Source organism: Sporisorium graminicola, chromosome SGRAM_9 (genome assembly GCF_005498985.1).
Source record: "Sporisorium graminicola strain CBS 10092 chromosome SGRAM_9, whole genome shotgun sequence".
In the NCBI taxonomy this organism is placed as follows: domain Eukaryota; kingdom Fungi; phylum Basidiomycota; class Ustilaginomycetes; order Ustilaginales; family Ustilaginaceae; genus Sporisorium; species Sporisorium graminicola.
The window spans coordinates 552,504-564,963 of NC_043739.1; the positions used below are offsets into that span (position 1 = coordinate 552,504).

The 12,460-nt window shown below is 57.4% G+C and overlaps 5 protein-coding genes across 5 annotated transcripts; 3 read left to right on the forward strand and 2 right to left on the reverse strand.

The window, feature by feature from the left end:
* Window positions 1-1,294: 1,294 nt before the first annotated feature.
* EX895_006563 (uncharacterized protein) lies at window positions 1,295-2,356 on the forward strand (the record flags this gene model as incomplete). Its single annotated transcript, XM_029887154.1, has 1 exon — window positions 1,295-2,356. The coding sequence occupies one exon, from the start codon at window positions 1,295-1,297 to the stop codon at window positions 2,354-2,356; it is 1,062 nt and encodes a 353-aa protein (XP_029736646.1).
* A 375-nt stretch (window positions 2,357-2,731) lies between these two features.
* Window positions 2,732-3,954, forward strand: EX895_006564 (uncharacterized protein; the record flags this gene model as incomplete). The annotated part of the gene is made up of 2 exons (XM_029887155.1): window positions 2,732-3,620; window positions 3,698-3,954. 2 exons carry the CDS (start codon window positions 2,732-2,734, stop codon window positions 3,952-3,954), a joined length of 1,146 nt encoding a protein of 381 aa, XP_029736647.1.
* Window positions 3,955-4,287: 333 nt separating this feature from the next.
* EX895_006565 (uncharacterized protein) lies at window positions 4,288-5,457 on the reverse strand (the record flags this gene model as incomplete). The annotated part of the gene is made up of 1 exon (XM_029887156.1): window positions 4,288-5,457. The coding sequence occupies one exon, from the start codon at window positions 5,455-5,457 to the stop codon at window positions 4,288-4,290; it is 1,170 nt and encodes a 389-aa protein (XP_029736648.1).
* A 2,239-nt stretch (window positions 5,458-7,696) lies between these two features.
* EX895_006566 (uncharacterized protein) lies at window positions 7,697-8,731 on the forward strand (the record flags this gene model as incomplete). The annotated part of the gene is made up of 1 exon (XM_029887157.1): window positions 7,697-8,731. The coding sequence occupies one exon, from the start codon at window positions 7,697-7,699 to the stop codon at window positions 8,729-8,731; it is 1,035 nt and encodes a 344-aa protein (XP_029736649.1).
* Window positions 8,732-8,867: 136 nt separating this feature from the next.
* EX895_006567 (uncharacterized protein) lies at window positions 8,868-10,433 on the reverse strand (the record flags this gene model as incomplete). The annotated part of the gene is made up of 1 exon (XM_029887158.1): window positions 8,868-10,433. One exon carries the CDS (start codon window positions 10,431-10,433, stop codon window positions 8,868-8,870), a length of 1,566 nt encoding a protein of 521 aa, XP_029736650.1.
* Between the last annotated feature and the right edge of the window lie 2,027 nt (window positions 10,434-12,460).

Consider the following 12,460-nt stretch of genomic DNA (forward strand, 5'->3'; position numbering starts at 1 on the left):
TCCGCTGGTTCGAGCGTCGCCCCACAGGCAAAGCGACGTTGGCGGTAGGCGGCAAGCGGCAAGGCTTGATCGGAGTGCCAAGGCGGAGGGGCGGAAGACGGCATTTGCATTCGAGAATCGATCGCTTGCTTCTCCGGAGCCTCTTTTTTCCAAAAAAGAATCACGAGTTTAAGCTCAAAAAGGTCGATAAGTTAGCAGCGCAGTGGCAGTGGCAGTGGCAGTGGCACAGGCACCAGCGTCCAAAGATGAGCTGATACGGCGCACGCACACCGCACACACACACACACTAGAGGCACGGATTGCATTCCGGTCGTTGGCGGAACAGCGTGCCTGTATTCTATGCGCTAAAGAGAGAGAGACAGAGAGAGACAGAGAGAGAGAAACAGCCGAGAGCTGGATGCGAGCTGCACCCATTCACCCATTCACCCATTCACCCATTCACCAATCACCACTTGCTCAACACTCAGCCTTCCCCCTCATGACCCTCCCCCGCCCCACCTTCCCCCCTTCCCTCGCTCCGATATCAGAGCATCTCTTTCCATCATTACCGCCGCCTCTCTCTCTCTCTCTCTCTCTCTCTCTCTCTCTCTCTCTCTCTCTCTCTCTCTCTCTCTCTCTCTAACACATCGACATTCGAAGCTCTGTCTCTCCCTCCCTCATTCACGCATGCCGCCGCCAACCAGGACGGCAGGCAATCCAGGGCTCGCACAACGTTAGATGGCCCGCGATCCATCGGCGCACAGGGCGAGCCAACCTTGAGATTGAGAAGAAAATAAAAAGGCGGAGCTGCCATTCCGTGCCCTTATTCCGCGGACCCAGCCTTTCCCTCCGCCCAACAGCACACTCCACCAGCATCTTCATATTGCCAACCCGTTCGCCCCATACCACTACGGTCGAATGCCCGAGTGGTCATGGGGCTGGTTTCAAGATAGGCGCATTTGCCGCAAAAGTCTTGGCCACATTATGGTACATCATCTCCAGTATATCCTGGGTTCGAATCCCAGTTCGACCAAATTTTCTTTTTATTCGTTTTCTTTTTTTTTCTTTCTTCTTTTTTGGCAAGTGGGTGGAGTGAGTGGAGTAGAGTGGGTCTCGGCTAAGCCGGCTACAATGGGGCTGGCGAACAACCGGGACGACGGGCAACGAATATCGCTCGTTCGCTCTTGAGAGTCACCATCATCCTTGTCATTGTCATTGTCATTGCCATTGTCCTTGGCACTGGCGTTGGCATTGCAGCGTTCCACGGCGACAACTGCACAGCTTCGATTTCCGCGTCCGTCCGTCCGCCGCCGCCATGTTGCCACCACAGCCCCCGCTCGCGCGCGTCCGCACGCCCGGGTTTGCCGGCTACGGCCTGGCATGGTCGCCCTTCTTCGATCGTCGCTTGGCCGTCGCCTCGTCGGCCAACTATGGGCTGGTGGGTAACGGGCGGCTCCACATCCTCTCGCTGGCGCCCAACAGCGCCTCTTCGCCGACACCAGAACTGGTCGTGGAAAGGGTGTTCGACACGCAGGACGGCCTGTACGATCTGGCGTTCAGCGAGGCGCACGAGAACCAGCTGGTGACCGCCTCGGGCGATGGCTCGATCAAGCTGTGGGACTGCGCGCTGCCGGACCACCCGATCCGCAACTGGGCCGAGCACAACCGCGAGGTGTTCAGCGTCGACTGGAACAACATCAACAAGGACGTCTTTGCGAGTTCCAGCTGGGACGCCAGTGTGCGCATCTGGCACCCGGAGCGCCCCACGAGTCTCATGGCCATCACCACGGCGCATACGGGCTGCGTCTATGCCTGTGCCTTTTCGCCGCACAATCCGGACCTGCTCGCCACCGCCTGTGGCGACGGCCATCTGCGGCTCTTTGATCTCCGGCAGCCGGCGGCGCAGGCGAGCGTCACGGTGCCCGTCGGCGGCGAGGTGCTCTGTCTCGACTGGAACAAGTATCGCCCCATGACGCTCGCCACGGGCAGCACCGACCGCGTCATCAAGACGTGGGATCTGCGCAGTGCACTTTCCAAGCCGAATGCGGGCGTCGCGTCGCCGCTCGAGATGGGCACACCCACGGCAGCGATGCTCGGGCACGAGTATGCGATTCGCAAAGTCGCCTTTTCTCCGCACGCCCCACCGCTGCTCGCGAGTGCGAGCTACGACATGACCGCGAGGATATGGGATACTGACGCTGCGGCGCTCGGTGGGCCCCACGGCGCCCAACAATTGTCGCAAGGGGGTAACTCGATGCGCAAGATTCACGAGACACATACAGAGTTCGTTGTGGGCGTAGCTTGGAGTTTGTTCCAGGAGGGTCTGGTGGCGAGTACTGCGTGGGACAGCGAGACACATCTTTGGGCTGCTCCTTAGTGCAATTACAATGTAGAAAAGCAAAATGGCCCTGTCACTGTTGACGTTTGGGCGACGGTCTGTGGTCCAGCCACGAGCGAGAGGCTGCGTCGTTTGTATGGCCGGAGAAAACGTGCGGGGTCCGAATGGGTGGGGAGCGATTTCAGCGGGCGGCGTCAATTTCCTCGCCTTTGTTTTTCAGCTTTGTTTTTGGCTGCAAGTGCGCACGGGTCGATGACGGAAGAGTTCGACTTGCTCTGCTCTGGCCACACCAGACATAATGTCATCAATCCCCCCGCCCTTCACTGACACCACCACCAACACCAACATCCACTTCCACTCCCCCCTCTCGCTGCTTTTTGTCTAGAAGCACGAGCAGGTGCTGCGTGTGGCAAAATGACGTCGGCGTCACCAATTTCGACGCCTGCCGGTCCAGCGGTGGAGACCACCCCGCTGCTCACGGTCGCCCGCCAACGCTACCATGTCCACTCGGTCGCCGAATCCTCTGCCTCGACCGAGTACGCTCCCGAATCGGACCTCGTCGACATCACCAAGGACCGGTACGACCTGACGACGTTCAAGGGGCGCTTGCTCCACTTTGCGTCTGTCACCTCGCCCTTGACGCTGCTGGCGAGCAATGCGGAGCTCAAGGGGGCGCAGGAGCTGGTGCAGGCGTACGAGGCCAAGTTTCCCGCGAACCGCACGACGGGCAGCTACCTGGTGCCACGCAGTGAAGCGGTCAAGTACTGGAAGGCCAAGCAGCTGGTGGACTCGTCGGTGCATCCAGATACGGGCGAGGTGATTCTGCTGCCGTTCCGGATGGCTGCGTTTGTCCCTACGAACCTGCTGGTCGTGGGCGGGATGCTGATGCCCAACCCCAGTCTGGTAGGCATCGTCTTCTGGCAGTGGATCAACCAGTCGCTCAACGTGGCGGTCAACTACTCGAACGCCAACAAGAGTGTGCCGATGAACATGAAGGAGGTCGGGCTGGCGTATGCGGCGGCGACCACCAGTGCCGTCGGTATTGCCGTGGGCATGAGTCGCGGTGTGCCCAAGCTCAAGGTCAGCCCTGGCGTCAAAGGTGTACTGACCAGTTTGGTGCCGTTTGTGAGCGTGGCGAGTGCGGGGATTGTCAACATCAGCTGCATGCGCTGGAAGGAGATCAAGGATGGTGTGGGCGTGTATATCCGCGATGCCGAGGGCAACAGGCACCATGTCGGCGATAGCAGCAAGGCTGGCCAGAGGGCCGTTGCCATGACCGCCGCCAGTCGCGTACTGACCAACAGTAAGTCCGCAACCCGCCTCTCTCCCTATCCCTATCCCTGCAATGACACTGACGATCCTGCTCACCCTCCCAAACAGTCCCGACGCTCATCCTGCCGCCGCTGGCGCTCAAGTTCCTGCAACGCGCGCGCGTCATCCCCGCCTCCGGCGCACTCACCCGCGCCATCGACCTCACGCTCATCGGCACCAGCCTGCTCGTCTTCCTCCCGCCCGCCATCGCCACCTTCCCGCAGGTCGCCAAGATCAGCCCCACACAGCTCGAGCCCAAGTTCCACCACCTCACCGATGCCCACGGCCAGCCCGTCTCCCAGGTCGAGTTCAACAAGGGTCTTTAAAATCCCCCGTCGCGCGCCTGTGCATCGAGTTGATACAGATGCTGGACAACAAATACACATGTCTGTTGGTCCACGAGTGTGCGAGGCGGTGAGTGTGGCTCCCGTCTGCGCGTGTGTCGTTCATTAACCTCTGCTCGACAACCCAGACGCGATCGCGGTCATACGGGGCACAAGTGCAAGGACGAGTTATGGCTTGAAAAAAGTGCATTCCAAAGTACAGCATTCGGGTTAGAGTTAAAAGAACACCGAGCCAAGCGGCAGCCAAAAAAAAGGAAACAGAGATTGTCCACCGTCAGGTATATATATATGTAACATGAAACCGTCTCCCCGCATCTACTTGTTCTTTCGCGATTCCTTCCTAATCACCACGCCCTCATCACCGCTCGACGCATCCGACTGGTCCGACGCCTCCTCGACCACCTTCTGCTTTTCGGCACGCGCCTTTTTCTCCTCCGCCGCGTTCACCGCCAGCATCGGGTCGTCCTCCACCCTCGGCGCACGGTACGACCCGCCCATGCGATCGCAAACCGTAAAGTACTGCCCATAGTTGCACGTAAAGAACAAATGGTGCAGCGTGTGATGCGATGGCCCGTTGATGATCTTCTCCAACGGCGAGTTGCAGATCATATCCGAATCGTGGATCAGGATCGACCACAGGTTGACAAACACAAACAGGCAGATCGACAGCACGCGGTGCAGCGGGAAGACGAACGGGAAGATGTGGTAGGGCAGCGACTGGACGTAACCGTCGACCGGGTGGAACGCGTGGCTGGCAAACGGCGTGGGGACGAGCCACTTGTGGTGCGGCTTGTGCACGTGCTTGTACAGCCTCGGGTGGTGTTCGATTCGGTGCACCCAGTAGATGAGGAAGTCGGTAAACACCAGGAAGAGCGGCACGGAGAGCACCGCATACGCCAAGCCGTGTTCCGCGATGTTGCCGTACAGCTTGCTATGTCCGCGCACCTCGAGCACGAACCAGGGAACCGTCATGGCGACCAGCGGGAGGAAGGCGTTCATGGAGCACTCGATCTCGAGGCGTACCTGGTTCTTGAGGAATCGTGGGTGCTTCTCCATCTCCTTGTTGAAGATGTACTTGTACGAGAGACCGGCAAAGGAAAAGTAGAGCATGAGAATGCCCAGGTAGGTGAGCACGGACAGCGAGACCGTCTGGCGGACAATGTTCTCCCTGGGTAGCGCCGAGACGTGCTGGAGTGCGGACCAGTCGACGCTGTTACCGCTCAACGAGGACGAGACGGCGTTCTTGAGCACAGTGTTGGCGAACCAGTTCGAGGGGGAGAACATCGACGTGCTAGCGGAAGCAGCCCACGTCGCTGCGTCCGACGAGAGACCGAGAAGCGAGGAAAAGTTGGACGCCGAAGATGCGGAAGCTAGCGAAGCCAATGCTGAGGGGTCTTTGGCGATCGAGCGTGGCAAGGCGGGCCAAGCGGCAGCCCAGACCTTGTCGAGCGCGTACGTGTCTGCAATTTCGAGGACGAGATCCATGGTGACGGGCTAAAGGCGTCGGTGGGGGTCTTCGCGGTGCGTTGCCGTACTTTTTTTTCGGGATTCGAGAAGGCGAATGGAACGATCTGCGCAGGCTTTGAATGCGCTGCAAATGAAATGGTGGGGCAATGCCGGTGGATGTACTCGTGACTCTGATTAGGAGAAGGTCGTGCTGTTGGAGCCGCGACTAAAAAGCCTTCGAGAAGGTGTGGTGGAGCTAAGATTCAACGCCACCGCAGGCTGTAGATGCTATCGCAGCTTCACTGTTTTGTGAAGAGACGTGTCTAGAGGATCGAGACCGAGGCTAGAGCCAACGTTTGTGCGTGGAGTGTCGCAGTGTAGCAGAGCGATGCTAGCAATGCTAGGCGGAGAAGGAAAGAGGAGGAGAGGGCCTGATAATGGTGAGAGGATAAGAAGCGCGGAGCGTGTCGTCTACAAAGGGAGAGCGAGGCGAGCGAGGCAAACAACGGAAGGAACGGTGAAAGCGCGGACAGGCCAAGATCAACTAAGGTTTGGCGCACAAGACAACATTTGCTTTCCACAGCGGTGGCGCACCAAGCCGAAACAAAAAGCTTGGAAGCCGACCACCAGACAGCACAAAGAGGTGAGTGTGTGTGTGCGTGCATCTCTCTCTCCCTCTTTCTCCTCGAACGGCAACCAAGGAAATAAAGATTTTTGGTTGGCTCCGAGGCTTTGTTTTGCTGCTGCCGGTGCTCCGCCCGAAGAACAAACACCGCGTTCTGTGCTTGGAGAAAAGCATGCGCAGCGCATCTCTTGCATACTGTATGGCCTGACTCGCGGTCTCCCAAAGTGGCCTGTCATGGTCACCAATCGGTCATTTGCGATGCAGGGACAACCGCCCAGAATGAGCTTGCCTCTGCCACGGAACCACTTTGCCGGCCACGACGTACGTATGCTGCATTGCGGATTTTGAAGCTCGTGCGTTGTCGCTGTTGGCTGCTGCTGCTGCTGCTACTGCTCTGCTGCGCTCGAGTGCAAAGAAAATCGAGGTTTTCGAATAAAGAGGTGGGCAAACGGCACGGCAGCGTGCGGACGCCTCTCTGGCAGCAGTAGACAGGCAGGTAAAGTGGGAGAGAGATCGTCAGGGCTCCTCCTTGTTCATGAGACACGCCCTACCCGCCGCAACAGCAGAGGCCTGCGTGCATGTGCTCAAAATCTGGTGATTCTGGTCGTTTTTTTCGTGCTTCGCCGAACCTCGCGTAGAATAAAGCGCCCTCTGAGTGGGAATATTTGGAAGATTGGCTTTCTAAATTCAAAGAAACTCTGCTGCTTCTCAGCGCCAAATCAAATAGAAGAGAGAGTGAGAAAGAGAAAGGCCAAAACGCCGCGGGTTTCGAACCATTTCGCGACCACGGAGAAAGGGGAAAAAAGAAAAAAACCCTGCCATTCATCACCGCCGTTGTTGAATGGGTGGTCGCGATGGGTGGAGAGGCTACCACTGAGCAGCGAGCGGATCGTTGTTTCACTACATTGCAAAACAGCACAACGTGACTCAAACGAAACAAAAACAAGCTTTTTTTTTTATAATAAAACTCTGCCCACTTTGAAGACCCGCTCGACCCCCCACCGGGGGCTTTCATTGCTGCTCCGTGGCTGCCGAGAGAAAGTAGTGCAACTGGAGGCGAGCGCTTTGGAGGCCAACCTCACACCAGTTCATGCCATCAGCCGCCCCCGCCCCTCTTCTTTGGACCGCTCAACACACCGAAGACGAACAGCATCGTGTGACACTGAACAAACGAAAACGACCCTGGCTGATCCTCTTCATTCACACCGTTATCAGATGCTTCCAAGGGACGCCAGTGTAGAAGTCATGGCTAGCCCGTCTCGCCTCGTCGGTACCGTTCTCTGTGGCGTGACCTTCGTTCTGTGCACCAAGAGGTGTTCCTTGCGAACCGCTTCCCATTCGAGCGGACATTTCCAGCAGGCCAAGCTGAAGGCCGACGGTGGCGTTCGACTGAGGGTAAGCGCGCAGCATCGTTAGAAAGAGAACTTCTCATTATGGAAACAGTCAAGTGGCGGAATCTGATAAGCAAACAAATAGGTCTGCCGGGGGCCACTCGTGCTGAGATCCTTTCCCCCGATGCATCGAATCGGGAGATACGGCACTCCCCGACATCCGAGAACCCGCAAATCTTCTCCACTTGATAGGAATGACTTCTTCTGACTCGCCCTTCGCAATCCTTGGCCTGCTACAAGTCGGTGTCCGCTCTGAAACACAATGCCGCACTCACACCACTCGCACAGCGGCCAGTTCTGCTCGCACGCAAAGGACTCGCTCGCTGCAGTCGTCCACCGTGCACACGCTCTCGGCTTCTCCCACTTCCACCTCAGCGAACACGTCCCACGCGCAAACCACTCGGAGCTCTACCCGGAAGAACGCGAGGCCTTGCTCACACCGGAAACGCTCCGCGATACTTTCAAAGCCTATCTGGTCGAGGCGAGACGGCTGCAGGTCGAGTATGCCGCAAAGTCGCTGCACGTGTTGGTAGGCTGCGAGACGGAGAACATCACAAGTCCGGACTCGCTCGACTATCTCATGGAGGTGTTAGGGAGTGATGTTGGGACGGAGCCGGAGCTGGTGGGGGCAGGCGTGGTGGACTATATCGTGGGGTCGCTGCATCATACACATGCGATTCCGATCGACTTTGACCGCGAGACGTTCGACCGGTCGGTGGCGAGCTTCCAGTCCGACTCGGCATCCTCAACAGCAGATGCACACCTCCGACTCGTCGATCAATACCTCGAAGACCAGATGGAGGTGCTCCAGCGACTCAAACCCGAAGTCATCGGACACTTTGATCTCTTCCGGCTCTTTACGCCGCAACTGGAACTGCAAGAGCCGCGCATCTGGGCCAAAGTGCAACGCAACATTCGGTTCGCCGTCGAGTACGGCGCGCTGTTCGAATGCAATGCCGCCGCCTTCCGTAAGGGTTGGAACACCTCGTATCCGGGCAAAGAGCTTCTGCAGCTGATCCTTAGCCTCAACGGCAGGCTGTGCCTCTCGGACGACTCGCACGGCGTTCACGCTGTCGGGCTCAACTATCTCCGCTTGCGCCAGTATCTCTTCGATGCAGGCGTCGAGACGATCTGGTACCTCGAAAAGGATCACACACCGGAGGAGGCAAGTGTGTCCGACGCGAATGGTCCGCCTACTCGCTTTGCGCGCGGAACAGTCGCAAAACCACTAGGCCCAGAATGGAAGACGCACGGCTTCTGGACAACATTCGCTGCATCGCTCGAGGCTTCATCATAGATCTCAATTGCACGCTCTCATACCCAGCCATTCGACCATCCGAGTCACCGAAAGATCTTGAATTTGTGCGCAAACAAATGGCGGAAGATGTACACGATCAGGAAAGATGAAAAACTGGCGTCGCGAGCTGCTTACTTCACTTGCGTCCACCTGCCTTGCCCTTCCTAGGCTGAGGCAGCGTAAAGGGCGTCTTGAGCACCATCCTCTTCTCGCCGCCCACCACGGCCGAGGTGCAGCCGAGCGTCCTGAAAAGCTCGCGCAACGTCGCAGGCGGAATGTTGCAGTTGCGAGCCAGCTTGTCATGGTCCACCGAGAAATTGTCCAGGTGCAGCGCGAGCGCACACATGTACGCAAGCACCTTGGTCTGGTGGAACGCCGACATGACCGCACGCTCCGAGTTGGCCGGCGTCTCTGCAAACGTGCCCAGAATCACCTTGACGATCCGCTTGTTCGCGTCCTCGCCGTCGAGTTTGAGGCTGCTGATCAGCTTGCCGCGCTGCCCGACCGACTTGGGTCGGCTCTGGATGTACCACAGCAACGACATGTAGTAGGCGATGCGCACCTTGTTCTTGGCATCCTCCTTGTCCTCGGTGGCGCCCAGAGCGGGCATCATCATTACATCGTCATCGTCGGCGTTGGAAGCAGCAGTGGCATCGTCATCGTCATCGTCAAAGGTGGTGTGCTTCTTGCTGCTGCTGCCACCAGAAAGGTGCGAGCTGCGCTGCAAGTTGTCCACCAACCGCGACCAGATCCACGCGGGGAAGTCTTTCGAGTAAGGGAGGAGCTCCTTGAGTGCCTCCTGATCGCCGACGCTGTCAATGAGCTTCTGTATCGGCAGCGAGGTAAAGATTTCCGTGGGGATGAGGTCCGAGATGCGGTATGCTTCGGCAGGGTGCTTGGCGTCGAGGTTGGCCGGAGGCATGGGGCGCGACGAAGTGGACAAGGCCAGCACTTCATCCAAAGACGGCAGCGAGGCAAGGTTTTCCTGGATGCCGCCCGTGAAATCGTCGAGGATGACCTCCATGTTGGCCGTGTCGACCTTCATACGGTCCTGGTTTCGGGCGTTTGCCTTCTGCTTGCGGTTACCGAAGGCGTCGCCTAGTGCTCTGCGTGCGGCGGTCATGGCGCCATAGTCGGCAAACGTGCGTGTGCTCGAGATGGACGAGAGCGAGCTGTTGGCCTTGATCGACCTGACCACTTGGAATGTGGGCACGGCACGCAGCGTCACCGAGCTGCTCGAAGGGTCGTAGATGCCCACCATGTACTCGCCCGAGTAGCCTCGCGCTTCGGAGCTGCTACCGAATTCAAAGTTGTTGCCGACATACGCCATGGTGTCGGTCTCGCCTGCGAGCAAGAGTCTCTCATCTGTATCGTTGGACGATGCGCCCGTCTCATCTGGAAGACCGTCGGCGCGGTACAGGCTGAATTTGGTGGAGGGTGCAGGGTTGTAGTCGGCAAACGAGGCAAAAGCGGCGCCCGAGTTGCTGAGCTGCTTGAAGCCGGACTTGGATCCATTCACTTTGAGTGTCGCCTGTCCTGCACCGGCCTTGCTCTTTGATTTGGATTTCGACGTTGAAGCTGTGGGGTCGGAAGAAGACGAAGAAGAGGCGGCCTTTTTGGACTTCTTGGGCGAGGCAGAGGCGTCCGAGGACTTGGACTTTCGCTTTGCGTCCTTGACAGGGCTGTCCGATGCTTTCGACATGTTGTGAAGCTGTTCGAAGGAAGCAGGCTCGGAGGCGATGCTTCTCTGTAGGTTGATAGGGTTCGGAAGGGGTATGGTAGCTTGAATAGCATCAAGCAAAGGGGAGCACATCGCCAAAAAAACAAAAATTCCACACTTTTTTTTCCCGTTCGAGCGTGCAGCCGACAGCTCCAAAAAATCCTAACCTCCGCAAAATATTGCTTACTTGACATGACATAAGCGTGGCGGTGAGGAAGTGCGTCGGTTTAACACTGATAAAAGTCGGGTCCAGACGAGGCCTGCGCACATGGCCTTGGGAACACAGTCTTTTGCCGTTCGCTCAAACCTTGCTGCTTCTGCAACCGCGAGATTCCACCGTTGTTGCTCACAGCAGTGCACTTTGTAGCAAGCTGAGCGAGATACCAGATACGGTTAGAAGACGAGCGAGTGTGTCTTGACTACCGAATCACTTTTCGTCGGATATTGCTAGATCGAGTGATGGTGCGATTTGCACCGCCGGCACCTGCGCCAAGGATGGCGATGTCCTGCCGTCTGCCGCCGTCCTGGGAGAAAGACAGATATGTCGGACGGGAAACAAGAGCAGAGGAGGAGAAACGCGCAGTGACAGTCCCGTGTCCCTCGGCAGAGCGAGGCAATTGGGCAGCCGACGTCGATCGTGTCGCTCGGTCAGAGTTGCAGGATTCCAAGCTCTACCAGAGACGTGTTCCCCGTACTATTCAGTCTTGTCTAGAACGCAAACGCATCTCAAACACGGGTAAGGAGTCTGTCTCTCCATGGGCACATAAGCAGAGAGAGTGAGAGTGCGGCAAGGTAGGCTTGAGACGGAAAAGGGACACGAGTGAGACTTCTCACGTCGCAAAACCACCTACGCATGCATGAAAGACGCGCGCGCGCTTCGGACTTGCCTGCATCGGTCGAGCTGCTCTGGAAACAAATTCTTGGTCGAGTTCCTGATGCTGCTGTCCCTTGGACCAGCTCGGCTTCGAATGCCAAGGATGCCACCGCCAGCTATGAGCCCAACCACTAGCAACCCGCGCTCGGCATCATTAGAGCAGAAATTCAAGGTTGTCAAAATGAGCACACTCAACGTTCTAGACTGCTCGCCGCTCGTCGGTCGTCCTTTACGTTTCTTACCATTTCTCGACCAAAGGTACGGTTCGCATCGCTTGTGTCAAAGACCACCCCTCCAGAGGGGGGGAACGAAAGCTTCCGTGCCGTCTATTGCTCGTAAACACCCTCTCGACAGCGCGCAGAGTCGATGATTGGGTGCCGTGGCGAGCGAGGCTTCTCCAGATTCGAAGCAGCTCAGCGAAGCCTGGGACCGCCTCTTATCTGGAACAGCGAAAAGCCACAGGGTATTCCACAAACAGTAGCCACATCCAGGCCGCAGATTGCATACGATTCATGCATCAATCCCAAAAGGCCGGATTAACTGCCTTCACTGTCTCTCTCTCTCTCTCTTGCCCTCTCGTGGTGTCAATGTCCGCTTCGTTGTTGCACTCTCCGGTTCCTCGCCCGTGCTCCTTTTCCCATTCGGTGTTGCCACGGTCGAACGGTCCAAGCAGGCTTAGATTCGTTCTGAGTCTCAATCATCCCGAGCTAAGCTCCCCTCGCCAGAATAGTCGAGTCGGTAAGTGCAATCAGTCGCCACAGAGCCACGGTTCCTTCATCCGTGCAGATCTGCTCTGCAACGCCTAGATGGATGCATTGAATGCCATTCTGCTTCGGCAGTATAGAGGTGCATCGGCTTTCCTCCATTTGACCCCAAGCGGCAGCTTTGCATCAGTCAAAGCAACTTTAGATGTGCAGCCTCATTCTATCGGCAGATCTCTGTCTGACGTGCGCAGGCGGTAGGCGTCTGCCTCGTCTGTCCAAGTACATATACCAGCGAAGCCATGGTTCGACCACGACGTGAAATTCATGTTCACCATCACCATCAATCCTCCCCCAGAGCCAGTCCTTCGCAGTTTTAAAGCAAGCCTGCAGACTGCTCCAGCATCCTTGGGGTTCCCCTTCTTCCTTCTTTG